The 26,672-nt window shown below is 35.9% G+C and overlaps 2 protein-coding genes across 3 annotated transcripts; one reads left to right on the plus strand and one right to left on the minus strand.

Annotated features, from left to right (window-relative positions):
* The first annotated feature begins 6,804 nt into the window (after positions 1-6,804).
* Positions 6,805-10,757, plus strand: LOC11410584 (probable inactive receptor kinase At5g58300). Of its 2 annotated transcripts, XM_003615403.4 has the most exons (4): positions 6,805-6,984; positions 7,765-7,861; positions 8,228-9,511; positions 9,907-10,757. In XM_003615403.4, exons 3-4 carry the CDS (start codon positions 8,314-8,316, stop codon positions 10,521-10,523), a joined length of 1,815 nt encoding a protein of 604 aa, XP_003615451.2. In that variant the 5' UTR covers positions 6,805-6,984; positions 7,765-7,861; positions 8,228-8,313; the 3' UTR covers positions 10,524-10,757. The 2 variants fall into 2 exon arrangements, with proteins under 2 accessions (XP_003615451.2, XP_024640028.1); XM_024784260.2 differs by lacking the exon at positions 7,765-7,861.
* A 681-nt stretch (positions 10,758-11,438) lies between these two features.
* Positions 11,439-24,902, minus strand: LOC11415487 (putative receptor-like protein kinase At4g00960). The gene is made up of 7 exons (XM_039834192.1): positions 24,055-24,902; positions 23,719-23,844; positions 23,451-23,599; positions 22,954-23,164; positions 22,603-22,840; positions 22,310-22,460; positions 11,439-11,923 (listed from the first exon to the last, which is right to left on the minus strand). Exons 1-7 carry the CDS (start codon positions 24,848-24,850, stop codon positions 11,570-11,572), a joined length of 2,025 nt encoding a protein of 674 aa, XP_039690126.1. The 5' UTR covers positions 24,851-24,902; the 3' UTR covers positions 11,439-11,569.
* Between the last annotated feature and the right edge of the window lie 1,770 nt (positions 24,903-26,672).

Here is a 26,672-nt window from a genome sequence, read left to right on the forward strand (position 1 = left end):
GCTATCGTGAATTTAAAATAGGCAACATGTGGGGGGTTGGTTAATCTGTCAAAACTTTTTGTTGTGAAATCGGACAAAATCATACCAATGAATAACAAAGATGTGTGGAGCAAAGGAAGTGGTAATCAATGGATAAAGTGTCTTCAAGCAACAACAACAAAAACAGACCTAATCTAAGTGTAGAGCAACACCACAAGCATAATCAAATCAATAAAGATAAGCAATGAAAGAAACAAACAAACACACCAAGATTGTTGACCCGGTTCGGTCCAATATGACCTAATCTGGGGGAGAGAGCAGCCCTCCAATCCACTAAGATGAAAGTGTTACAATGAGTTACAAGAAATTAGCTTATAAGTACAAAAGAACAAGTTCTAATTTCTACCCATTTTTCATATCACCCACACTCTCAATGAATCCTAAGAGAAAACACAAAAGGAAGCTTTTTGATCCTTCCAATGGTGAAATCTCACTACCCAAGGTGTTTACAATGTTTCCCAACCCAAGAGAACCTCACTACAAAGACACTCAACTCTAAAGTTACCTCCTTTGTAATCCAAGTTTCTCTCTCTAAAATCTGTAAAGAAACACTTAAATAGTACACAGTGATAGACAAATCGCGTCGCGCCTGCCAGAATCGTGCCACGATTTTAAACGTACGACCCAAGGTACAACGACCTTATCCACAAATCGCGCCACACCAATACTAAATCGCGCCGCGATTTTCCTTCAGCAAAAACATCCATTCCACCAATACTAGAAATTTGAAGTCAATTTCAACATTTCTCCACCTTGACTTCTAATTGGTGATAATGTTAGTTTAACCATTAGCCACCATGCCGCTCTCTCCAAAAGGGAATTACTCTTCAACAAACTTGATCAAGTCCAAGCAATGCTTGAACCTTGATCTAGGCAATGAATTGGTAAACACATCCGCCAGATTCTCTTCCGATGCCACTTTTTCCACCACAATCTCTTTTGATTCAATCATGTCTCGAACAAAGTGCAAGCGAATGTCAATGTGCTTTGTCCTCTCATGATACACTTGATGATTCGCCAAGTGAATGGCACTTTGACTATCACAATGTATCTTCACACATTCTTGAGTAATTCCTAACTCACCAATCATTCCTTTCAACCACATGGCCTCTTTCACTCCTTCAACAAGTGCAATGTACTCCGCTTGAGTGGTAGATAATGTCACCACGGATTGTTGATTTGCCTTCCAACTAATAGCCGTTCCATAAAGAGTAAACACAAAACTCAATAAGGATTTTCTTGTGTCCACATTGCCCGCATAGTCCGCATCTACATACCCCTCCAAAGTGTCTTCATCTTGAGCTGCTCTTGTGTACTTCAAACCGCCCTTCAAAGATCCATTCAAATACCTCAACACCCACTTCAAAGCTTGCCAATGCACAATACCCGGATTTGCCATAAACCGACTCACAATGCTAACCGCATAAGCTAAGTCCGGTCTACTACAAACCATTCCATACATGATGCTTCCAACCCCACTTGCATAGAGAGTACCTTCCATCAATTGCTTCTCATCCTCAGATCGAGGACATTGTTTTATGGACAACTTTGTGTGGTGCCCCAAGGGAGTGCTCACGGTTTTAAAGTTTGACATTCTAAAACGCTCCACGACCTTCTTCAAATAACTAAGTTGAGATAAGAAAAGTTCGTCTTTGTCACGATTCCTCAAGATATCAATTCCAAGAACTCTCTTTGCTGGACCAAGATCTTTCATCTCAAATTCACCATTTAACTTTTCTTTAAGCTTCACAATCTCATCCTTGTTAGAGTTTGCCATCAAGATATCATCCACATATAGAAGAAGGTAGAGAATGACTTTCTCACCCCTCTTCAACATGTACACACAAGAATCATATCCGCTTCTCACAAAATCGGTCTTCAAAAGAAATTCATCAAACCGACGATATCATTGCCTAGGGCTTTGCTTCAACCCATACAAAGATTTCTTCAAAAGATATACCTTAGACTTGTCATCCACAAAACCTTCCGGTTGCTCCATGTAGATTGTCTCTTCAAGGTCACCATGTAAGAAAGCGGTCTTCACATCTATTTGTTCCAAATTAAGATTGAATTGATTCACAATAGCCATAAGTATCCTTATGGAACAATGTTTCACCACCGGTGAGTGATGAGATAAAACCGCAAGTGCACGGTCTTACCGAAGTAGTAAAATAGAGTATCGTTCCGACAGGGAGTTATGAATTCAATTAACTTTAGATAATGATTAGAATAAAGTTTTATAAGGTAGAAAGTTTTGGGTTTTTAATTGAAAGTAAATAATAAAATAAAAGATAAAAGCCTTGGAATCATTGGTTCATCCTAACGACAAGTCCTTCTCAAACCAAACTATTAAACTTATAACTTTATGTTAGACCTAATTTCTCAAGACAATTTCTCTTTTGTTCCTCTAGCAACCAAGCCTATTTCGCTGACTTGATTACTATTAGATTTTGGTTCCTCTAACAACCAAGCCTATTTCGCTGACTTGATTGTTATTAGTTCCCTTGAAGATCGAAACTATATGTCTCAAAGATTGCAAAGCCTATTTCGCTGACTTTGCAATCCTTGTCTAAATTCACTTGTTCGAATATCAAAACTCCACTTTCGTTTTATGAATTGATATTTGAGATGATGGATAAACAATTATCAAACCCTCCACTTTCGTTTCTACAGTTTGATAATGGTTGATCCATGTTAAAGCGATGAATTTAGATAAGGAATTAGGGTTACATAAGATTAAGGTTTAAAGCTTGGTTTGATTAAGATTATGTCATTAGACTTATCCAACAATCCCAAGACAAGAGAAGTCTACTCACTGACGTTCATTGTAGACAAGGAGAAGAAGAGAGAAAACATAAAAGTAAATAACAAAGAAAGTAAAATGAACTTTTATTAGAAAGACAATTGTCACATATTGTATTCCAAGAAAGATGAATATTTGTGATGGCTAGCTACTCTATTTATAGTACACATTCGACTTAAAATCTAAGCAAGTATATTCCAAGAATATTCCACGATAGATTGTGCACCAAAATAGAATAGCTCAGAATCCAAGCAAAAGCAGCAAAAGGTGTTCTGGAGGGTGGCACGGCCGTGCCAATCCTAGCACGGGCCGTGCCAAGCTTCTGACTTTGGGGGAGATATATTTTGTCTCCAAATCTTCGTATTTTCATACCGAATCAACTCCAAATCCCTTTCTTTTGCTCAAAGACTCAATCAATCAAATATTCGTTCCTAAAATATAACAATATGCAATTGTAGTAAAATAGTTCAAGAAATGAAATAATATTAATATAAAATAAACCTAAATCTAAATAAAACTAAACTAAATAACATATTAAAATAGATAATAAATGACTCATCAGTGAGAAGATCTCATTGTAGTCGATTCCCTTCACTTGAGTGAAACCCTTGGCCACAAGTCTTGCTTTGTACCTAGGACCTTCAACACCCGAAATACCTTCCTTTTTCTTGAAGATCCACTTGCATCAAACTACCCTTTGGTGTTTAGGTAGCTTCACAAGTTTCCAAGTTTAGTTCTTTTCCAATGAATCCATCTCTTCATTCACCACGTTTAAACAATACTTGCTCTCTTTGCTCTCAAATGCCTCTTTGAAGTTTCTAGGCTCCGAGTCTTGCACATCTTCAGCCGCATTTAGAGCAAAACACACCAAGTCCGCATAACCATATCTACTAGGAGCCGTAATGGTCCTCCTTTCTCTATCTCTAGCCAAAAGATAATCAGGATCCACTACCGGTTGAGTTTCACTTGTATCCGATGTCGAAGCTTCATCTTCTACATCATTTTTTTCTTCATTTGGAAGCTCCACCTCAAACTGAGTTTCCTCCACCATTGTTTTCGGTACTAAAGTCTCTAGGTCTTTACACTTCATCCCCATACGGGTCTCATCAAAGGTAACATCCCTACTAATCAAGACTTTTGATCCTCCACTAGATTCCAATTTCCACAACTTGTAACCCTTCTCACCTTCCGGATAACCAATGAAGACACATTTCAAAGCTCTAGGCTCAAGCTTGTCTTGCTTGATATACGCATATGCAAAGCTCCGAAAACCATCAAAGATGAGTAATCTACCGGTTTCCCACTCCATACTTCCATAGGTGTCTTGAAGTCTATTCATGTTGATGGACATCTATTGATCAAATAAGCAACAGTTGTCACTGCTTCACCCTAGAAACTCTTAGGTAACCCAGCTCCTAGAAGCATACACCTCACACACTCCAAAAGGGTCATATTCATGTGTTCAGCAAGACCATTTTGTTGCGGTGTTCTCGGTACAGTCCTATGCCTCTTGAATCCATTCAACCTGCAAAACTCATTAAATTGCTCTGAAACAAACTCCAGGCCATTATCAGTTCTCAATCCTTTTAGTTTAGATCCCATTTGATTTTCTATGAGAGTGTGCCATTCCTTAAACTTCTCAAAGGTGTCAATTTTGTTTTTCAAAACAAAGACCCACACTCTTGTAGAATAATCATCAATGATGAAAAGAAAATAGGAACCCCCTCCATGAGTGGAAGAACCCCAAAGGTCCGAATGTACATACTTAAAACGTCTACTAGAATGATGCATACCACTACCAAACTTTACTCTATGTTGCTTTCCTAGTATGCAATGCTCACAAAATTCTATCTTGTCCAATTCATCTTTTCCCAGCAAACCTTGTTTAACTAGTTCAACTAAACCTCTTTCACTAACATGCTCCAATCTCAAATGCCACAATTCAGAATTATTATGAGGTACAACACTAGCTACCGGTGCATTACCAATTACTATGGAACCATCTAAAATGTATAAACCATTCATTTTAGACCCTTTAACCGTAATCAATGCACCATGCGAAATTTTACAAACCTCATGCTCAATTCTAGTGCAATAACCTAGACTATCAAACATGCTTAGGGAAATTAAATTTCGCTTAAGTTCGGGAACAAATCTCACATCCTTTAAAAGGAATTCACGGCCATCAAACATCTTTAGACAAACGGTGCCCATGCCTTGGACTTTGCATGCTTTGTTATTTCCAAGTCGAACAACTCCTCCTTCTTTTAAAGCCAAAGTCTCAAAATATTCATCTGATCTTTCCAATACTTGATGTGGATATTACCTTGTATCATTGTCCTTTATCATGTAACATATTGTCTACTCGCAATGATTCTTACGCATAATTTTAGGATTTGTTTTCCCCAATGAACACATCTGTGACAAATAAAAAGGATCAGAAGCTTTAAATGTAAGACCCTTTACAAATATTTAGAGGCATTCATTGTTTTTCCCCTTCAAATTTGTTTTTGAATATGAAAATTCAACAATGACTGTTTATATACACAAATGATAGTAATAATCATACACTAATCTCATACATTAATTACACAACAAACTTTTTTTTAAAGTAAAAAATATCATTGAATCTTATAAATGGGGTATAGAATACTAAAATACTAGTACTAGTAAGGTATACAAGTTGCATTTGCAATTTTGTAGTTTCAACTTTCAATATACCCCATGCACCGATCTGACAGTCTTACCTTTGAATTTTTGGTCTCATTATTATATTTTTATGATTCAATACTGCTTCTCATTAATATCTTCCCATAATGTGTAATAGTGGTGCTATACTAAGCACCGACAATCTTACCATTCTCAACAGAACATCACATTCACATCATGATCAAATGAATAAAATGGCTTCTCTACTGGAGAGAGACCCTAAATACATGTGAAAGCTACATAAAAATTTATTAATTGTATACAAACTCGTTTAATAGCATCCACAATAGTAATGTCTTCACAATTTAAGACCTAGTATCTAATAGGTACTGACATTGTGGGGAAAAAGATTGGGAGTCTTTTAAGACCCAGGGTCTAACTTAAGACCTTCAAATTGAGAGTCTCCATTATACATATTCTAACGTGTAATTTTGTTTCATCAGTATATGCCAGCTAATCCTAATTTACTTTATGTCACGCTTCTAAATTTCAAACGTTTTTGACTTTAGACTTTTTTTTTTTTTAGCAATGACTTTAGACTTATGCAAACTCTGCTTTTGTCCTTTAATATAACGTGGGTTAAATATGTTTTTGTCCCTATAAATATACCAACTTTTCGTTTTAGTCTCTCTAAAATTTTCCTTCAACTTTTAGTCTCTATAAAATTTTCAATCACTACTTTTGGTCCCTATTTTTAAGTTAATTTTTGTATTTTTTTTTTTAATGAAATTGCACAGATATGTGTAGAATATTGTAACAAAAATTACCAAAAAAAATTAGAATTATTTTAACAAAACATAAATTAATTATGAACTTTTAATCGTAAAAAATGTAAAAATTCATATTAAATTGATGTTTTGTTAAAAAATATTCTAATATTTTTTAGGAGAGGCTCTTATAATATTATGAATTTTTCCACAAAATTTTATTCAAAAATATAAATTCTTCATATGAGTTTACTTTAAAAGAGGGACCAAAAGTGAAGATGGAAATTTTTTTAAGGACTAAAAGTTGAAGGAAAATTTTAGAATGATTAAAACAAAAAGTTGGTATACTTATAAGGACCAAAAACATATTTAATCGATATAATGTTGATCTAATTTTTCAACTGCAACCAACCAGTGGAAATTAATGTAATGTAGTACAGTACTCATTAGTTAGACACAAAGCCTTCGTTAGTTAAAGCACTCATTATTGCTGTCATTTTTAGTTCAGTATGAAAGTGTTTTTAATCATCAAAATTATATACTTGTGAATATGAATATCCCCTGGTAAAATTGTACACTTTAACCCCTTTATATATTCCATTCCATAAATTCAAGTTACATAAACTTCAGTTCTGTATCACTTCATTTGTAATACTTCTCTAACTCATTTGATGTGATGCTTCATTCTATGATGTGTTCTTGGTGTCCACATTTCATATATAAAAGGTAATATCTCATATTATAATTTCAAAATTTTAATACTTGCATCACCAACTCAATGTTTATAATCTTGAATGATGTTTTGTTAACTTTACTTTATTAGAGGAATCATGAAGTTATTTTGGTTAAAATATTGATGGAATGCTGTTTTGGACTATTTTAGTGAAATACTTGGCCCATCTGCATCCCTTTTTAACTATTCTTTGTTCCCTAAATGTCTCAATGTGATTCATGAGTTTTGACCAAACAATCAAAATAGGGTTAATAAGGCAAATAGTTTTCAATATTTCATATCACCTTTTCAGAGTATATACATTGACCTATTAAGATGGAAATGACCAGAAATCAACACTCATAATCAATGAACTTTTACTAAGGTCGAATTGATAAGGAGTACTTGATTACGTAGCCTAACTCATCTGGTCATATTTTACTTACCTCTGAGTCAAAATCAAGATTATCAGAGTTACTTTCCCTTAAAAACCGGAGGATTAAGACAAGAAATTGGGAGAATGAAGCCGACTTTATGAAAAGAATGTTATTTATTTTTATAAAGTACAAAGACATTCAAACTTTTGCTTTTTTCTTTTTTGAGTTCTGTTTTTCTTGGAATATGTGATTCTCAATTATTACCATGCCTTTTCCCAATCTCCCATCTCACTTGTTTTTGAAACACATGAGAACTGATCTTATGTGTGAATTTCTTTTCTTTATACTCAATAAAATAAAAAATGCACTTTAGTCTCCCATCAGATGGAATACTTTACCTTTTTCTTTTTCTTTTAGTTAAAAGAATTTGAATTAACACCTCAAGTATTGAAAGAACTAGCTTGCCTCAATGGTCCATCTCAAAGAATTTCCTAACTTCAAAACCTGCTACATGGTAAGCATGTGTAAGAATGTTTTTTTATTCTTTCTTGTTTTCATGTAAAGCTACAATAGTGATGTTTTCTGCTTCAACAAAATAATATTCACATACTAAAATTCAAGTACCTAGAAAATACTAGGTTCTTCAAATGAGTTAAATGAGTTTGTAATCACTCATTTAACAAAGTGATTAAAGGGCTCCAATATTTCATCAAATTTCCTCATTTAACACAATGTGTTTGGAATCACTTTTAGCTCTCCCCATTGTGAATGTAAACCAATCAAAACCACTGTTTCATGCTTATTTATAGTGCACTTTCCAAATGCCACATTACTAATTTTAGCTTTAACAATTTGCCATGATTTTTCAAATTCAAACCAGGAAATGAAGATCAATTGAAGTCAGAATTTGGAGATACAATACAACTTTACCCACACAAAACTTTTATCACCAAAGAAGCATCATCAATGAAGTTCCAATTCTTCATTGTTCCATTTCTTCTTCTAAGCATCATATCATCACTCTTTAACTTGACTCTAGCTGACTTAATCTCAGATAAATATTCTCTCCTTGAATTCTCTTCTACTCTTCCACATGCCTTAAGATTGAACTGGAATAACTCTACTCCTATTTGCACTTCATGGATTGGCATAACTTGCAACCAAAATGAAACTAATGTCATAAGCATCCATCTTCCGGGAATTGGATTAAAGGGTGCCATTCCGAATAACAGCAGCCTAGGAAAACTTGATTCCCTTAGAATCCTAAGCCTTCATTCAAATGAACTTAGTGGAAATCTTCCATCTAACATTCTATCTATTCCTTCACTTCAATATGTTAATCTTCAACACAATAACTTCACAGGCCTAATCCCTTCTTCTATCTCCTCAAAACTCATTGCATTGGATCTTTCCTTTAACTCTTTCTTTGGAGCTATTCCTGTATTCAACCTTACTAGGCTAAAATACTTGAATTTGAGCTTTAATAATTTGAATGGTTCAATTCCATTTTCCATTAATCACTTCCCTTTAAATTCTTTTGTTGGAAACTCTCTCTTATGTGGTTCCCCTCTCAAAAACTGTTCTACAATCTCTCCTTCTCCATCTCCTTCTCCGTCAACTACTCGAAATCAAAAGTCTACAACTTCAAAGAAATTCTTTGGAGTGGCTTCTATACTTGCTTTATCAATTGGAGGAATAGCCTTTCTTTCTCTCATAGTTTTGGTGATCTTTGTGTGTTTTTTGAAGAGAAAGAGTAACAGCAGTGAAGATATACCGATAGGAAAGACGAAGAATGAGGATTCAATTTCAAAAAGTTTTGAGAGTGAAGTTTTGGAGGGTGAAAGGAACAAATTGTTATTCTTTGAGGGTTGTTCTTATAGTTTTGACCTTGAAGACTTGTTGAAGGCTTCAGCTGAAGTACTTGGAAAAGGAAGCTATGGAACAACATACAAGGCTAAATTGGAGGAAGGAATGACAGTTGTGGTTAAAAGGTTAAGAGAAGTTTTGGTCGGAAAGAAGGAGTTTGAGCAGCAGATGGAGGTTGTTGGAAGAATTGGAAGACATCCTAATGTCCTACCACTTAGAGCTTATTACTATTCCAAAGATGAGAAACTTCTTGTTTGCGACTACATGCTTGGTGGAAGCTTGTTTTCATTACTTCATGGTATGTTTTCCATTCATACATACTCTCTTTTTGTATCATTAGTCCATAATGTGTTTCTTTGTCATCATTTTTTGACTGCATTGGATCTTTACATCAGCATAAAGTAACTTATATATGATAGCGTCTATCATGATAGTAAAAAACAGTCTGCGACAGTAATTGTGGCCGTGATATCAAGGCTTTTTTATGTCTGCATGAAAACATCGCGACAGCAAGAGAAACTGTATCAAGCATATTTGACAATGATTTTTCTACAATATCAAGGATAGTGGCATCAAAATTTAAAACATTGGTGTATATTAGACACAGTCAATAATATGAAATGAAACATAACAGAACTTATAGTTCTTATTGTTCTATTATTCTAATATGTCCTTAATTTATAAACAACATAGGAAACAGGGGTGAAGGAAGAACTCCATTAAACTGGAATTCAAGAATGAAGATTGCCCTGGGAGCTGCCAAAGGAATTGCTTCCATCCACAAAGAGGGAGGTCCAAAATTTATTCATGGCAACGTCAAGTCAACCAATGTACTCGTAACACAAGAACTTGATGGTTGCATCGCTGATGTTGGACTTACTCCCCTTATGAACACCTTATCAACCATGTCAAGATCCAATGGATACCGTGCTCCAGAAGTGATCGAATCAAGGAAGATCGCCACTCAGAAGAGTGATGTTTACAGCTTTGGTGTAATCCTTCTTGAAATGCTTACAGGGAAGATTCCATTAGGATATTCTGGTTATGAGCATGACATGGTTGATCTTCCAAGGTGGGTTAGGTCAGTGGTTCACGAGGAATGGACGGCTGAAGTTTTCGATGAGGAGATGATTAGAGGTGGAGAGTATGTTGAAGAGGAGATGGTGCAGATGCTTCAGATTGCATTGGCTTGTGTGGCAAAGGTGGTAGATAATAGGCCAACAATGGATGAAGTTGTTAGAAACATGGCGGAAATTAGGCACCCTGAGTTGAAGAAAAGTACATCTTCTGAATCTGAATCTAATGTATAAACACTATGACATGAAGCTTTGATTCCCAAGTCCTGCTACAACTGAGAGAAAGAGACAAGATCACTATGTATAATGTTTTAAATTCCATATTTCTTAGCGAGAATACTAATGTTTCAGATGCGCCATGTTATGTTGGGCATTCGAGTTTTCATGTTGCACAATTTTTGTCTGATTCAAGGATCATGATGCTGACTAAACCAAAGGAAGCCATTAACATTTTCTTTTTCCTTTCAACAGTCTATCTTGCTTTCTTCTTTTATGCCATACTTGTTTATTATGAGATCATTTTATCCATACAATTGAGGGACCTACACAAATAAGTAGTTTGATTGGTGACCTAAGGGAATCTAAAGACTTTTATTGAGGAGGTATAGGGTTCAATCCCTAACAACTAACCTAGTCACATTTTCCCGTAAAGAAAAAAAGGAAACTTGAACCATTTTATGTAAAGTAAATCCGATACAACAAGAAACCACATTATCGACACACCAAAGAACATTAATGTAAACCACATTTTTTTATTCTGACTTGAACAATCCTTAATCAAACTTTACATATCTCGGTCGAAATTCGAATTATCTTATCCCTTTTTCCTAGGAAACGGAGGGTTTAGAAAAAAAACAAACATTTATGTAGAAAAAGCAAAGGTTGCAGAATAGCCAGGTGCCAATCCCAAGCCTTACACATTAATGCTCATTCCAAATATTATAGATGTGTTTTAATATTATGTTTAGATTTATAAAAGAGGTACTTAACAGTTGATACACAGCATTGATATGTGTGAAGTGATACTGTGATCTATTCCTAAACGCGGTTGCTGCCCGATTACTGAATATAACAGATTATAATTATAACTGACATATATATGATATATTCTTTCCATGATTATCTCTTCATGTGCTACAAAGGTTCTCAATACCAGTTATATTACAAATTGGATATGCAGTCTGTTTATGCAAGACTTTGCAGGAACAAATTATGTGTTCCATGACATTGTATTTTGTTCAAAACATTGATGGTGTAATTAATATAAACTAAGCTAGAATCTAACGAGGATATGGATCAGTAAATGAAGCCTCGTTTACTGATACTGGAGCTGATTTAGTTGTAGATTGACTTGATCTCGTTGTCCCTGAATTCTCTTCGCACAACCGCATTTCTGGAAGACTTACCGTTCTACTGTCCATAAAAAATGCAGGTTCTGAAGGTATAGGGAGAGTGAGAGAATTGCTACTTATCAGAAGTACAATGGTAGCCATGGTTCGTCTTCTAGCTACATTGTCTTGCACACAAAGTAACCCAATATGAATGCATCTCATGATTTCATTTCTTGAACTGTCGTCGAATAGTGATGAATCTATAATATTTGTAGTTGTTCCTTCCCTCCAACTTTTCCATACCTGCATGTCATACCCCAAATTTTGACCACTTTCCTCTATTCTTACCCATTTTATTCGTATTTTTAAAGTTGAGAATTTTCGCCGTTTCAGACGAAATTTTGGCAAAGAGGTTACTTTGAAGTACCTCATTTTTTATTCCGAGTCGGACCCTCTTTTCTCTTTTTATTTTCTTTTATTAATTTTAATTTTAAGATTAGTTACTTTTTTTTATATTTAATAATTTTTTATTTTCCATCTTTTAATTTTATTTTTCTTTACATGATTTAGTTTAATTTGTTTTATTTTATTTCGTATTAGATTTATTTTATTTCTTTTTAATTAATTAGTGTAAAAAAAAAACAAAGTGTCAATAGGTCCAAAATAAAATGTACAAGATCTAAAAAAATTTTCAAGTCAAGTGTCAACTTTAACATTCCTTTTTCAAAATTCACCATAATTGTCCATCATTTCCATTAAACCATTTTTCCTTTTTTCATCAACCTCCTCACCTATAAATAGAGCCCTCATTCCACACAATTTCACACACCAAAAGTTCTCTTGAGTTGTCAAAGAACTTTTCTCTCTTCTCCCTCTTTAGCTTGTGTTGACGAGCTATTCTTTTCTTCTCCCTCCTTTTTCTGTCCCTTCGGAATAAGTCCCTTCGGAATTTTGTCCCTTCGGTAATTTTTGTCCCTTCGGTTGTCCATTTCTTTTATTTTCTTGCATTTTATTTCTTTTTAGCATTTTTGCATTTTTATTTTATTTTATTTAGCATTTTAATTATTGTTATTTATTTTCCAGCAATTAGAATGTATTTAGGTCCAATATAAATGAGAAAAGTGTGTGGGTGTGTGTGTCCTTTTATTTCTTTACCGCCTTAGATATATCCAAAAATGCAAAAAATTAGATTAGGGATTTTGTGGTGATCCAACGTCACTACAAAAATCCACGTGCTTATATTTTTTATTGCTCCGTTAGTTTAATTTTCATTTAATATTCCAAAAAACAACAAAAACATGCAAATAATCTGCAAAACTCCAAAAATATTTTCTTAATAAACCTTGGTTTGTAACCCAAGTGTCTTTCCTTTTTATTTTCTTAATCAAATGCTTAATTGAATTAATATTCATATTAGACTTGATTTTCTTGTAATTAAAACGTGAACAACCTCACCTTATTTTTTCTCTCATGCCTTGAGGCCTCTTTCTTTTCTTAAAACCCATTTTCAAAAATCTTAAAATCAACCTAACCCACCAAAGAAATTTTTGAGGTGAACTACATTGGTTTTGATCCCTTTTCTTTAAGGGTATGTAGGCATAGGATTTTTTATCCTTCCAAATCAAATAAAAATAACCAAAAACATACTTCTTCTCCCTCCATTCTTTCACTTAGATTTTTAGGTAATAATTTTCAAGTAAGCAAATCAATTTAGCACAAGGTAAATTAGGTAAGAGGTTCCTACGGAATACCGTAGATGCTTAGGGTGCTAGCACCTTCCCTTTGCATAACCAACCCCCGAATCCAAAGTCTCGATGAGGGTTTTTACTCATTTTTTCCCTTCCCACGAATAAAAATCGAGAGTTCAAAGATTAACGATTCATATCAATTAATGGTTTGATATCCGAAAATCACGAGCACAGAAATGGCGACTTCACTGGGGACTTAAATTCTACGCGGGTTAAACCCACCTTATTTTATTTATTTTGTGTTGTACTATTTGTTTATGCTTTGTACATATTTGCTTACATACCGTGTTACGTGAGTGGTGAGATAAGTCCTACACCCGGGCTTGAGTGAAACATAAGATAGGACGGAGTACGATCATAGTGCCATACCAGGAGCGGTCCTGCGATATGTGTACACGTGATGTAACTCCACTCAACATAGGTCTTTCAAAAGTAATAATATGTCGTCATGAGCAGTCGTGATTGGCGTTATTATTTTTGAAGTCCGTTAAACGTTAAGGACCTTTAGATCACCCTTAACCCATCTTGGCCTCTTTTTAGGACGTAGTGCGGTGGCTAAACCAAGAGCAGTCTTGACTTTGGTCGACACGCGATACTACACTCAAACTAGACTTACTTATGATTGTTATTGGACTAGGAGCGGTCCTATACACCGATATGTTCATAAGGGAAGTTGTAATTTGGGAACTTGGTAGAACCCGTGATACAGGTACATTTGAAACCATAGTCCTTACCAAGTGGCGTTGTTACCCTCGACTCCAACATTGTAGAACTTAACCTCCTCATGTATTCAATGAACTTTAGTATAAACATGCATACATGCATTCATTAATAAATATATTTTTCCATCAAAAATTGAAGGACTTAGACAAGTTTTTTGCAAACATTATGGATATGGACCTTGTACGAGTGAACACCAAGAGATACAACTTCAAAAATCTTAACTGAGCTTTAGCTTTTGTACTTTTTCCTTGGTTTCGTTCTTACCTTTTGAAAAAGGACCTTTTGCAATATCTTCACAATTTTCAAATGAAACCATGTTTCTCTACCATGTTTAAAAATTAACTTTGATAAGTCCTTCAAAAAAAAAAATCATCATCTTTGCATTCATATTTCTAGTCTGTATCTCATATTTTGTTTCTACCAGCAAAAGGTCAATCCATCAGTAAAGTCGTTCAATGTCTTCATCCAAGTTCGGCTCGCATATGCAGACACTCGTGCAAACAGGAAAAATGGATCGACTTGAGCAAGAGGTCCACGAGCTTCGTGGAGAGGTAACAACACTTCGGGCTGAGGTAGAGAAGTTAACTAGCCTAGTATCTTCATTGATGGCTACAAAGGATCCACCGCTTGTTCAGCAAAGGCCTCAGCTACTATGTCAGCCAACATGCATGAAACGGCCTCGACAACAGGGTTCTCAGTCGCTTATTCCTCAAAATCAGGTCCGAAAAGCATCTCAGTGTGACCCAATTCCGGTGAAATATGCGGATTTGCTTCCCATTTTGCTTAAGAAGAACCTTGTTCAAACCCTGCCACCTCCTCAGATGCCGAATCCGCTGCCACCTTGGTATCGCCCTGACCTCAACTGTGTATTCCATCAAGGGGCGCCAGGTCATGACACTGAGCAGTGCTATCCTTTGAAGGAAGAAGTTCAGAAGTTGATTGAAAATAATGTCTGGTCCTTCGATGACCCTGATATAAAAGTGCTACTTCAACAACAACATATGTCTTCTCACTCTATTGCCACTCTTAGGTCCATCACCAATGTTGTTCAAGATCCGGGCTATCAATCCCAATTTCAGCAATATCAACAACAACCTCGACAACGAGCTTCGGGACAACCACAATTTGATTCGATCCCCATGAAATATGCAGTGTTGTTTCCCGATTTGCTTAGGAGGAAGCTTGTCCAGACCAGACCGCCTCCTCGTATGCCTGAGAAATTGCCAACTGGGTATAGGCCCGACCTCTCTTGTGTCTTCCATCAAGGGGCACCTGGTCATGATATTGAGCGCTGTTTTGCTTTTAGGAATGAAGTTCAGAAGTTGATCCAAGATAAGGTCTTACGCTTCTAAGATTGAACGCAGACATGCAAGTTAATCCGCTATCGGATCTTGAAGCCTAATGTTGATACATGGAATGTTTAGCTACAATTGGGTCTTTGCTGATGTTTATTTCTACTACTCATTTGTTCAATTAGTATGTTTGTTTGTTGCTTTATGTTTTTCAAAAAAAAAAAAAAAAATCCTTCCGTCCCACCCGAGGCGAGAGTGAATTTGTTTAGGGCTTTTTGCTTTATGTATTTTCATCATTAATGAAAGGTCGTCTTGATCCCGACCTCGTTTTTATTTTGTGCTTTTTCTGGAAAAATGGTAATACAAAAAACCAAAAAAAATCTTTTCCTTTAACCATTTTCACATATCTGCATAATCATAATGTTTATATCAATAATCAACTCATGCATTAATAAACCCGTTGAACACTTAAACCTTGTACTCTTTCTCGACTTTGAGTTCCTTGTATCTGGGGCTAAAGAAGAGGATGATGAAGAAGTTTCCACTGAGGTTTCTCGCATATTGGGGCATCTTGGCCGTCGTAGCTGCAAATATGAAGAAAGAATGTCCAGAAGAGGACTTTCATGTACAAAGATTGGCACGAGATGCTACCATCTGCCTTGCAGGGATATTGTACTTCATGCACATTTCAACAGGGGCAGCCCCCCCGCCATCCCTCAGTATTCAATGTAAAGGCACTGTGCCACATGAAGGTCAAAGTCCTGTCAACGGAAGTTCCAAAGAAAGCCAAGATTGATTGAACTTAAAAGTGTTATTGTCGGGTGCCATGGACAGTCATATCAAGAGGATAAAGCAAGTATTCGACAAAGAAGGCTCGTCCCCGTGAATGTCAAGAAAGTGGCTTTGTGCTTAAAAATATGTTACCCAATTCTAGGGGCAAATGGATGCCAAATTACAAAGAATGGTGGTAAACTTGTATGTCCTGTAAATACCGATGCAGTCAAGAAATACTTTGTTAAAATGAAAAAGCTCGATAAGTCGCAAACCTGAAAAAGCGGCTTAGGCAAAAAAGAGCGTCTCGATGGACTGAAAACCCGAAAGGGCGGTCCATGCAAAAGTTAGAGACATTTATAAAAAAATGATTATCCTGATAGGTTGAAACCCGCAAGGGCAATCTATGCAAAAGTTAAGGATCATGACAAAGTAATTGCATCTGGTCGGACATGACTCACTTGGGGCATTTCAGCTGACAAAAGACCTCCGGCTCATTGCAAGGTAATTGCACCAAATCATATATGATTCATCTGGGGTATCTTAGCTGTTAAAGGGCTTCCGATCTGAAGCGTCTGCAAATCAAAGACTCAGAACAGTGGAATTCAAAGTCGGTAGAGGAAACAGTAGTTATTGTGTTCAATGTACCTTTTCCATATAATTACCATTTTCCAAACTCTTTTTTTAAAATCCGTGGAGCCACGCCTTTGGCAGGCCACCACTCCATTTACATTAATTTGAGCCTATGTCCATTTATTTGAAATTCTCATTTATTCTGTTTTGTAAATTTCTCTTCTATTTTTGATGTTAATACGTAAAGCAAAAAAGAAACTTTTAAAAACTTTTTTCATGTCTTCTGAAAAGCATAAACAACAGGTACATCTTCTTCGAACTTATGAGTAGGTGAAGCATACATCAACATCCGTCTCAAGTACAGTTAAACTCTACAAGGTAAGCATGACCAAAAGTTGTGAGATGACCTCTGTCAAAAAACAAATATATACAAAAAAAAAAAAAAAAAAAAAGCTCGCTAAGTCGAAAACCCGAAAGGGCGGCTTAAGCCAAAAATGAGCGTCCTGGTGGACTGAAAACCCGAAAGGGCGGTCCAGGCAAAAATTAGGGGCATACAAAAAAAGATTTATTCCCGGTGGATTGAAAACCCGAAAGGGCGGTCCAGGCAAAAGTTAGGGATTTTAAAAATAAAATAAAAAAATACAAAAAATACAAAAAATGAATGAAAAAGACAGAGGCATCACAGCTCAAGTGGGTCGACTGGAAGAATCACTTTGTACTGATTTATAAATGGCGACTTCTGCCATAATGATTGATTGATGGGTTTCATCCCGAGAAATGGCGACTTTTGCCTGTGCTTTGATAGATGGTGATTTCTACCGGTGGTTTGAATAAATGGCGACTTCTGCCATAATGATTGATTGATGAGTTTCACCCCGAGAAATGACGACCTGCCAATGGTTTGTTTCAAGGGCAACACCTGCCAATGGTTTGTTTCAATGGCGATTTTTGCTTGTGCCTTGTTTAAATGGCGATTTTTGCTTGTGCTTTGTTTAAATGGCGACCTTTGACTGTGCTTTGATTGATGGGTTGGCAACTTCTGCCGGGTTTCGAATCGGTGAGCTTTATCCCCAAGGAATGATTACTTAACCATCAACTGAGACATTATATTGGGTCGTATCCCCATCAGTGCTTTGATTATTGGGTCGTATCTCCCATCAGTGCTGTGTTCATTGGGCCGTTTACCCTTTTTGCGGTATGATTAATGGGCAGTTACCCCTTCAGTGGTTGAATTAACGGTTTGTTACCCCTTCAGTGGTTGAATTACTGATTTGTTACCTCTTCAGTGGTATGATTGATGGGTCGTTACCCCTTTAGCGGTATGATTAGTGGGCAGTTGTCCCTTCGGTGGTTGAATCAACGTGTTGTTACCTCTTCAGTTAAGGCGTGACCCCGCCGTTGGTTTTGATTAGTGGGCAGGTACCCCTTCAGTGGTTGAGTAAATGGTTTGTTACCTTTGTTACCTCTTCGGTGATATGATGGATGGGCCGATACCCCTTTAGCGGTATGATTAGTGGGCAGTTACCCGGTCAGTGGTTGGATTAACGTTTTGTTACCTCTTCAGTGGTATGGTTATAAGGCGTGACCCTGCCGTTGGTTTTGATTGTGGAGTTGTTACCCCTCCAGTGTTTGTTTCTTAGGGCCTTACCCCACCGGTTGGTTTGGATATGGGGTTTTACCCTGTAAGTTGGTTTGGATATGGGTCGTATCCCATCAGTAGTTTGAATATGGATTTTACCCCATCAGTTGGGTGACTGTTGGTTCGTATCCCCATCAGCAGTTTGATTATTGGGTTGTATCCCTATCATTGGTTTGATTATTGGGTTGTATCCCTATCATTAGTTTGATTATTGGTTTGTTCTCCTATCAGGGGTTTGATTTTGAGCTTTACCCCACTAATGTTTTGTTTGGACGGATTTACCCCGTCAGTGTTTGACTCACCTCCTGTATTGGTATCCCCGTTGAAGATTCTCAAGTGTTTGTGCTGCGATGCCGGGCTACTTCCTTTTAGGACCTGTCCAAATCTTGTCTCAACAGTCTTCCGTTGTACTGTTATATGTGTCTCGTACATGTTCATTCATTCATGCATACATAGCATGCATACAAATATCATTCATGCATGGTTGCATTATTACCTAGTGTCTTATTCCAGTGTACCTCGTAAAAGTGTCATACCCAATGTGTCTGATTCAGGAATGTTACCAATTGAGTTTATTTCAAGGGGCAGGTCCCATCCAATAGTCTTTGTATCAATATATTTCGGCTCCCTGGTACCTTATGTGAGCTATCCTTGTACCGAAAGCATGTGCCTTTTATCTATGTTGGTCGTTACCCGAGTTGAGGTAACTGACAGTATTTTCTTTTCGTAAGTTGGTCGTTATTCGAGTTGAGGTAACTGACAGTATTCCTTTTTGTATGTTGGTCGTTATTCGAGTTGAGGTAACTGACAGTATTCCTTTTTGTATGTTGGTCGTTACCCGAGTTGAGGTAACTAACGGTATTTCCTTTTTGTATGTTGGTCGTTACCCGAGTTGAGGTAATTGACCGTATTTCCTTTTTGTATCTTGGTCGTTATCCGAGTTGAGGTACCTGACGGTATTTCCTTTTTCTATGTTGGTCGTTATCCGTGATGAGGTAACTGACGGTATTTCGTATCTCCCTTTTTGTTGGTCGTTACCCGTGTTGAGGTAATTGACAGTATTTTCTTTTCATATGTTGGCCGTTATCTCAGTAAAGGTAACTGACAGTATTTTCTTTTCGTAAGTTGGTCGTTACCCGTGTTGAGGTAACTGACGGTATTTTCTTTTCGTAAGTTGGTCGTTATCCGTGTTGAGGTAACTGACAGTATTTCCTTTTCGTATGTTGGTCGTTATCCGTGTTGAGGTAATTGACGGTATCTTCTCTTTCGTATTTTGGTCGTTACCCGTGTTGAGGTAACTGACGGTATTTCCTTTTCGTATGTTGGTCGTTATCCGTGTTGAGGTAATTGACGGTATCTTCTCTTTCGTATTTTGGTCGTTACCCGTGTTGAGGTAACTGACGGTATTTCCTTTTCTTATGTTGGTCGTTATCCGTGTTGAGGTAATTGACAGTATCTTCTCTTTCGTATTTTGGTCGTTACCCGTGTTGAGGTAACTGACGGTATTTCCTTCCATATGTTGGTCTTTACTCCAATAAAGGTAATTGACAGTATTTCCTTTTTAAATGTTGGTCGTTACCCGTGTTGAGGTAACTAACGGTATTTCCTTTTTCTATGTTGGTCGTTACCCGTGATGAGGTAATTGACGGTATTTCCTTCTGTATGTTGGTCTTTACCCCAGTAAAGGTAATTGACAGTATTTTCTTTTCGTATGTTGGTCGTTACCCAGTAAAGGTAATTGACGGTATTTCCTTTCGTACGTTGGTTTTTACCCCAGTAAAGGTAATTGACGGTATTTCGTTTCGTATGTGGGTCGTTACCCCTGTAAAGGTAACTGACGGTTTTTCCTTTCCTATGTTGCTCGTTACCCCAGTAAAGGTAATAGACAGTATTTCATTTCGTATGTTCGTCTTTACCGCAGTAACGGTAATAAAATAATATTTCCTCCCTAGTGATATCTATCAGTTTTTTCCCCAGTCAATGTATTTTTGTCGTCCTTGCATTCATACTTGCATCGCAGACATTCATACCAGTATATTCATAAGCATTGCATTCTCAGCATTTCAACTGGTCAAAAATTGGTGTACTTAGTATTTAAGTCTCTTCGACCCGTTGATTTAAAATTTTCATTTTTTTAAATCTCCGTGACGGAGAAACTTAAATAGGGGCATCTGTCATACCCCAAATTTTGACCACTTTCCTCTATTCTTACCCATTTTATTCGTATTTTTAAAGTTGAGAATTTTCGCCGTTTCAGACGAAATTTTGGCAAAGAGGTTACTTTGAAGTACCTCATTTTTTATTCCGAGTCGGACCCTCTTTTCTCTTTTTATTTTCTTTTATTAATTTTAATTTTAAGATTAGTTACTTTTTTTTATATTTAATAATTTTTTATTTTCCATCTTTTAATTTTATTTTTCTTTACATGATTTAGTTTAATTTGTTTTATTTTATTTCGTATTAGATTTATTTTATTTCTTTTTAATTAATTAGTGTAAAAAAAAAACAAAGTGTCAATAGGTCCAAAATAAAATGTACAAGATCTAAAAAAATTTTCAAGTCAAGTGTCAACTTTAACATTCCTTTTTCAAAATTCACCATAATTGTCCATCATTTCCATTAAACCATTTTTCCTTTTTTCATCAACCTCCTCACCTATAAATAGAGCCCTCATTCCACACAATTTCACACACCAAAAGTTCTCTTGAGTTGTCAAAGAACTTTTCTCTCTTCTCCCTCTTTAGCTTGTGTTGACGAGCTATTCTTTTCTTCTCCCTCCTTTTTCTGTCCCTTCGGAATAAGTCCCTTCGGAATTTTGTCCCTTCGGTAATTTTTGTCCCTTCGGTTGTCCATTTCTTTTATTTTCTTGCATTTTATTTCTTTTTAGCATTTTTGCATTTTTATTTTATTTTATTTAGCATTTTAATTATTGTTATTTATTTTCCAGCAATTAGAATGTATTTAGGTCCAATATAAATGAGAAAAGTGTGTGGGTGTGTGTGTCCTTTTATTTCTTTACCGCCTTAGATATATCCAAAAATGCAAAAAATTAGATTAGGGATTTTGTGGTGATCCAACGTCACTACAAAAATCCACGTGCTTATATTTTTTATTGCTCCGTTAGTTTAATTTTCATTTAATATTCCAAAAAACAACAAAAACATGCAAATAATCTGCAAAACTCCAAAAATATTTTCTTAATAAACCTTGGTTTGTAACCCAAGTGTCTTTCCTTTTTATTTTCTTAATCAAATGCTTAATTGAATTAATATTCATATTAGACTTGATTTTCTTGTAATTAAAACGTGAACAACCTCACCTTATTTTTTCTCTCATGCCTTGAGGCCTCTTTCTTTTCTTAAAACCCATTTTCAAAAATCTTAAAATCAACCTAACCCACCAAAGAAATTTTTGAGGTGAACTACATTGGTTTTGATCCCTTTTCTTTAAGGGTATGTAGGCATAGGATTTTTTATCCTTCCAAATCAAATAAAAATAACCAAAAACATACTTCTTCTCCCTCCATTCTTTCACTTAGATTTTTAGGTAATAATTTTCAAGTAAGCAAATCAATTTAGCACAAGGTAAATTAGGTAAGAGGTTCCTACGGAATACCGTAGATGCTTAGGGTGCTAGCACCTTCCCTTTGCATAACCAACCCCCGAATCCAAAGTCTCGATGAGGGTTTTTACTCATTTTTTCCCTTCCCACGAATAAAAATCGAGAGTTCAAAGATTAACGATTCATATCAATTAATGGTTTGATATCCGAAAATCACGAGCACACTGCAAGTATATATTTACTCTATTTTACATAACTAAATAGACACTGTTAACTTATTAAGTCACCATTTCCACTTCTGCATCAATGTTTACTAGTAATGTATAATCTTCTCTACTTTTTTAATAAGAATAAGAAATAATAACGAGCAAATGAAACTTACAAAGCTCAATAGATCCTCCGTAATTTCCCCATGATGAGTGCCACTATTCTTTAGGCCACTTATAATCTCAAGAACTAGTACACCAAAACTGAAGACATCTGATTTTACTGAAAATTCTCCATGCATTACATACTCAGGTGCCATATACCCGCTACATGCCAAGTATTATAGCCGATAAATGAAAACAGAAAGAAAACAAATTTACATGATTTAAATTCATCGGTAAGTTTCATGACAAAAAAAAAAAAAAAAAAAAAAATCATCGCCAAGTTCAAACATAATATAATACTTACTAAGTTCCAACAACACTACTTGTATTTTCTTGTGTTTGATCCACAAGAATTAGTCTTGCCATGCCGAAATCTGATATCTTAGCATTCATGTTTTCATCTAAGAGAATATTGCCTGCTTTGAGATCACGGTGTATAATGCGTAGTCGAGAATCCTCATGAAGATAGAGAACACCTCGAGCAATACCTTTAATGATTTTGTAGCGTTTTTCCCAATCTAATTGTGCTTTCTTTGTAGGATCTACAAATACAACAAGTCATGCACATTTAAGCTATCTTGAAAGTCAATCTTTATCATGAAAAAAAGTTGAATAATAGAGCAACAATCTAATGACGATGAAATTTTAAGTATACCAAATATGAAGTAGTCAAGACTTTTATTGGGAACAAATTCATAGACTAGTAGTCTTTCTCTCCCTTCGATAGTAAAACCAAGTAACCTAACTAAATTTTGATGTTGAAGTTTAGCCATCAAGATTAATTCATTCTTAAATTCCAGATCTCCTTGGCCAGAATTCATGGACAACCTTTTGACGGCAATCACTTGTCCATTAGAGAGCGTACCCTAAAAAGACACGACTAATTGTCAGTACAGTAAAATATTTTATTATAGCCAAATTTTGTCATGTTTGGACAAAGTAATCTAGTATTATAGCCTGCCTCAATATAATCATGTCACATAGTTAAATTAGACAACGTTAGAGACTAAAAGCAACAATTTTTGAATTTGCAACGACCGAACCCAAACAAAAAAATTTACGGTGATTAAAACTTAAAAATACTATAATTATAGGGACTAAAATCATATTTAGATCTTTTATATTTTAAATTTGACTGCTAATGTATACTACCTGATAAACAGCTCCAAATCCGCCTTCGCCAAGTTTATTAGAATCAGAGAAGTCATTTGTAGCAACTTTTACAGTGTCAAAGTTGAATTGTAATGACTCAAAGTTTCTAATTTCATCATTTTCTGAAGGAACTGAGATATTGCCATATTCTGTACCAAAATAAGAAAGAACAAAAAAATAAAACAGTTATGTTGCATATATAGGTGAAACAATTATCGTGTTCATAACAAAGTGATAATAAATTTATGTTTGGAGACCCTAGACTCACTTTGATTAGTTTTCCTTGGTTTCTTCACACGTAGTCGTAGATAAATGCAGATGAAACAGACCACCAAAACAATAATAACAATTGGGATTGCTATGATAATGGCAGTTCTGGATGTGTGATCCTTTCCTACACAAATTTGAAAATCCTTGTCAAGATTAATAAAATATCAATGTAAAGATTGGATAAAAGAGTCGTTTTCTCCCAAACAACCAAACCCTACGACCATACTTGAACATGATATGCTCACAGTAATGTGTTCTTGACTTCTAAGGAGACTAGAAGTTCTAAACAGCACCATTAAAACTGTGAACATGGAAGGATTTTCAACTTACATACCTTGAGAGGAAGTGTGATTGGTCGATGGTGAAGTAGGTGGCGGAGGTTGAGCATTACGTTCATAGAACCTATAATTTTCATATCTAAGATTACAACTTGGTCTAATAGCTCTCCCACCCACCTTATTTACACAACAAGATGGAAGACTAGCTATAGCTTGATCCAAACATTGATTGCAATCCAAATAACTTAAATCAGGTGTACACTGCATAAGACTATATATATCTTGAAAATTTGGACCAGTTACGTTTCTTGTAGCATATTTTTTCATAGAATCACCAGTTGCAGCTTCAGTTTTCAAATCATACAACAATTTCCCTACCACTTGATTGTACTTACCCACATCTGTTGCATTGAATGGATTCGGAATAGAAAAATCAGGGAATGTTTCCATTAGTCCAAATATCAACCGGTTTGAGTAACGCAGCATGCATTTGTTAATCCTACCAATTGCTTCTTTTTTGTTTGGACAATTTTGTGTTAGAAGAACTCTTGAATTGTTAAGACAACTGCGGCAATCATTTGGATTAACATCTCCTCTGCATAATCCTATGGCGTATACTTTGTTGTTGTCTTCGCCGAATGAGAAGTTGTAGAAACCGTAGGTGATTTCTGTGTTGGAAGTTAGAGTTGATAAAAGTGTGTTGAGGTTTTGTTGATATGTGCTGTTTTTTGTGTAGTTGCTATTATCATCAGCACATGATGGAGTAAAATCTGTCTGAGCTATGGTTTCATAACATAGGATTAATATTATTATTATGGCAAAGAGGAAACTACAAGAAATTATAAATCTCATATTATGATTATGCTCTTCTTGGTATGATAAATGTATGATGTAAAGACAAATCTCTAACTAACCAAGTTGCTTGGGCTCCAGTGGCAAGGAGCTCCTTCCAAGGACGCACCCGGGGAATACCGGGTTCGATTCCCAGGGGGTACGCATGAGCCGGATTAGTCGCTCACCTTTGGTGGGTCGGAAACCGGTGCGAAAGCAAAAAAAAAAAAAAACCAAGTTGCTTGGGCTCCAGTGGCAAGGAGCTCCTTCCAAGGACGCACCCGGGGAATACCGGGTTCGATTCCCAGGGGGAACAACACTTGGCCAGTGCGCATGCCTCTACGCATGAGCCGGCCTCTACGCATGAGCCGGATTAGTCGCTCACCTTTGGTGGGTCGGAAACCGGTGCGAAAGCAAAAAAAAAAAAGACAAATCTCTAACTTTTTTTTTTCCTAAAAGAAATAATTATCTCTAGATATTATTAGAATCATAGGAAAAACTCCTTCTAATAATTTCAACGTTGCTGTATATTTTAACCACCCATCAGGTAGGTCTTTGATAATTTAATACTAATCATCATTTTGCATTACAAGTTCTTTTAGAAATGTTTACAACCATTTAAATTAAATAAATGAATTGAGAAAATAAATGAGATTCATTTCGTCAATGCATTGACAGAATAAAATCACATAAAGAAAAGTCAAGAAAATAGCAAAGTATTTTAAACGGCATGACCTGTGACATATGGTTGCTGAGAGTTGATTGAGACTTGAGTGGATGAATGAATAGAGAAACAAAATAGTGTTTGTCACGGTATTGGACCAAGCACCTTCTTGGCTTCTTCATTTGTGTGATAAGTCCGTCAAAAATCTTAACTCAACCGATAAAAATGTAAAAAAAAAAAAAATTGGTCGGATATCGTGATTGAGATTCGAATATCAACTCATCCGCATATGTGTGAGTTTTTACTAGAAACGTACCATTTTGAAAAAGAAATCACCTCCGAAGATATTACCGGGTTGAGTCACGACCAAGTCGCTTTCTTTTAAGACGTTTCGCGGCACTACCTGAGTTTGTGCAAGGTAGACCAACAACCACGCCGCCTACAGGATAAAACAACCTAGTTTAACTTTTCGATTACGCACTGCAACATAAGTAATCATTCGAGAAATAACACCCTCAATATGGTTTAATCAGACTTAATCTAAATTTTCAGATGCTCCATGTTATTTTAGGCATTCAAGTTTTCATGTTTCACAACTTTTGACTAATTCAGGGATTCATGATGCTGATCAAACCAAAGGCAGCCATTAACATTTTCTTTTTTTCTTTCAACAGTATATCTTACTTTCTAGTCTTATGCTTTACTTGTTTATTATGAGATCATTCTATTCATACAATTTAGGAACCTACGCAAAAGATAAGGTTAAGTCAAGGGTAAATACTAAGAAACAGTCCCAAATAAGTAGTTCGATTGGTGATCTAAGGGACTCAAAAAGAGTTTTTGCAGGAGGTCTATGGTTTGATCCCTAACAACTAACTTAGTCACTTTGCTCGAAAAAAACAGAAATTGGAACCATTTTATGCAAAGTAGATTTGACACAACAAGAAACCACATTTTGGACACACTAAACAACATTAATGTAAATCAAGACATCAGATGGTTAATGAACTTCAGATAAGGTTGATTCAACCGTAAGTACTTGAATTCAACTTTGACTGGAACAATCCTTGATCAAACTTTACTTACCTCTCAGTCAAAATTCAGATTATCACAGCCCTTTCTCCTAGGAAACGGAAGGTTTAGAAAAATAAAAAGAGCACAGGCTGCAGAAGAGCCAAG

This window comes from Medicago truncatula, chromosome 5, assembly GCF_003473485.1.
Source record: "Medicago truncatula cultivar Jemalong A17 chromosome 5, MtrunA17r5.0-ANR, whole genome shotgun sequence".
NCBI lineage: Eukaryota > Viridiplantae > Streptophyta > Magnoliopsida > Fabales > Fabaceae > Medicago > Medicago truncatula.

Excerpts from the sequence above, each read along its gene's own strand:
- LOC11415487 (XM_039834192.1), bottom strand. The coding sequence starts at position 24,850 with ATGAGATTTATAATTTCTTGTAGTTTCCTCTTTGCCATAATAATAATA. Across the intron at positions 23,600-23,718 it reads ACCAAGGAAAACTAATCAAA|AATATGGCAATATCTCAGTT; the intron begins GTGAGTCTAGGG and ends ATTTTGGTACAG. Across the intron at positions 22,841-22,953 it reads TCTTGACTACTTCATATTTG|ATCCTACAAAGAAAGCACAA; the intron begins GTATACTTAAAA and ends TTGTATTTGTAG.
- LOC11410584 (XM_003615403.4), top strand. The coding sequence starts at position 8,314 with ATGAAGTTCCAATTCTTCATTGTTCCATTTCTTCTTCTAAGCATCATA. Across the intron at positions 9,512-9,906 it reads CTTGTTTTCATTACTTCATG|GAAACAGGGGTGAAGGAAGA; the intron begins GTATGTTTTCCA and ends TAAACAACATAG.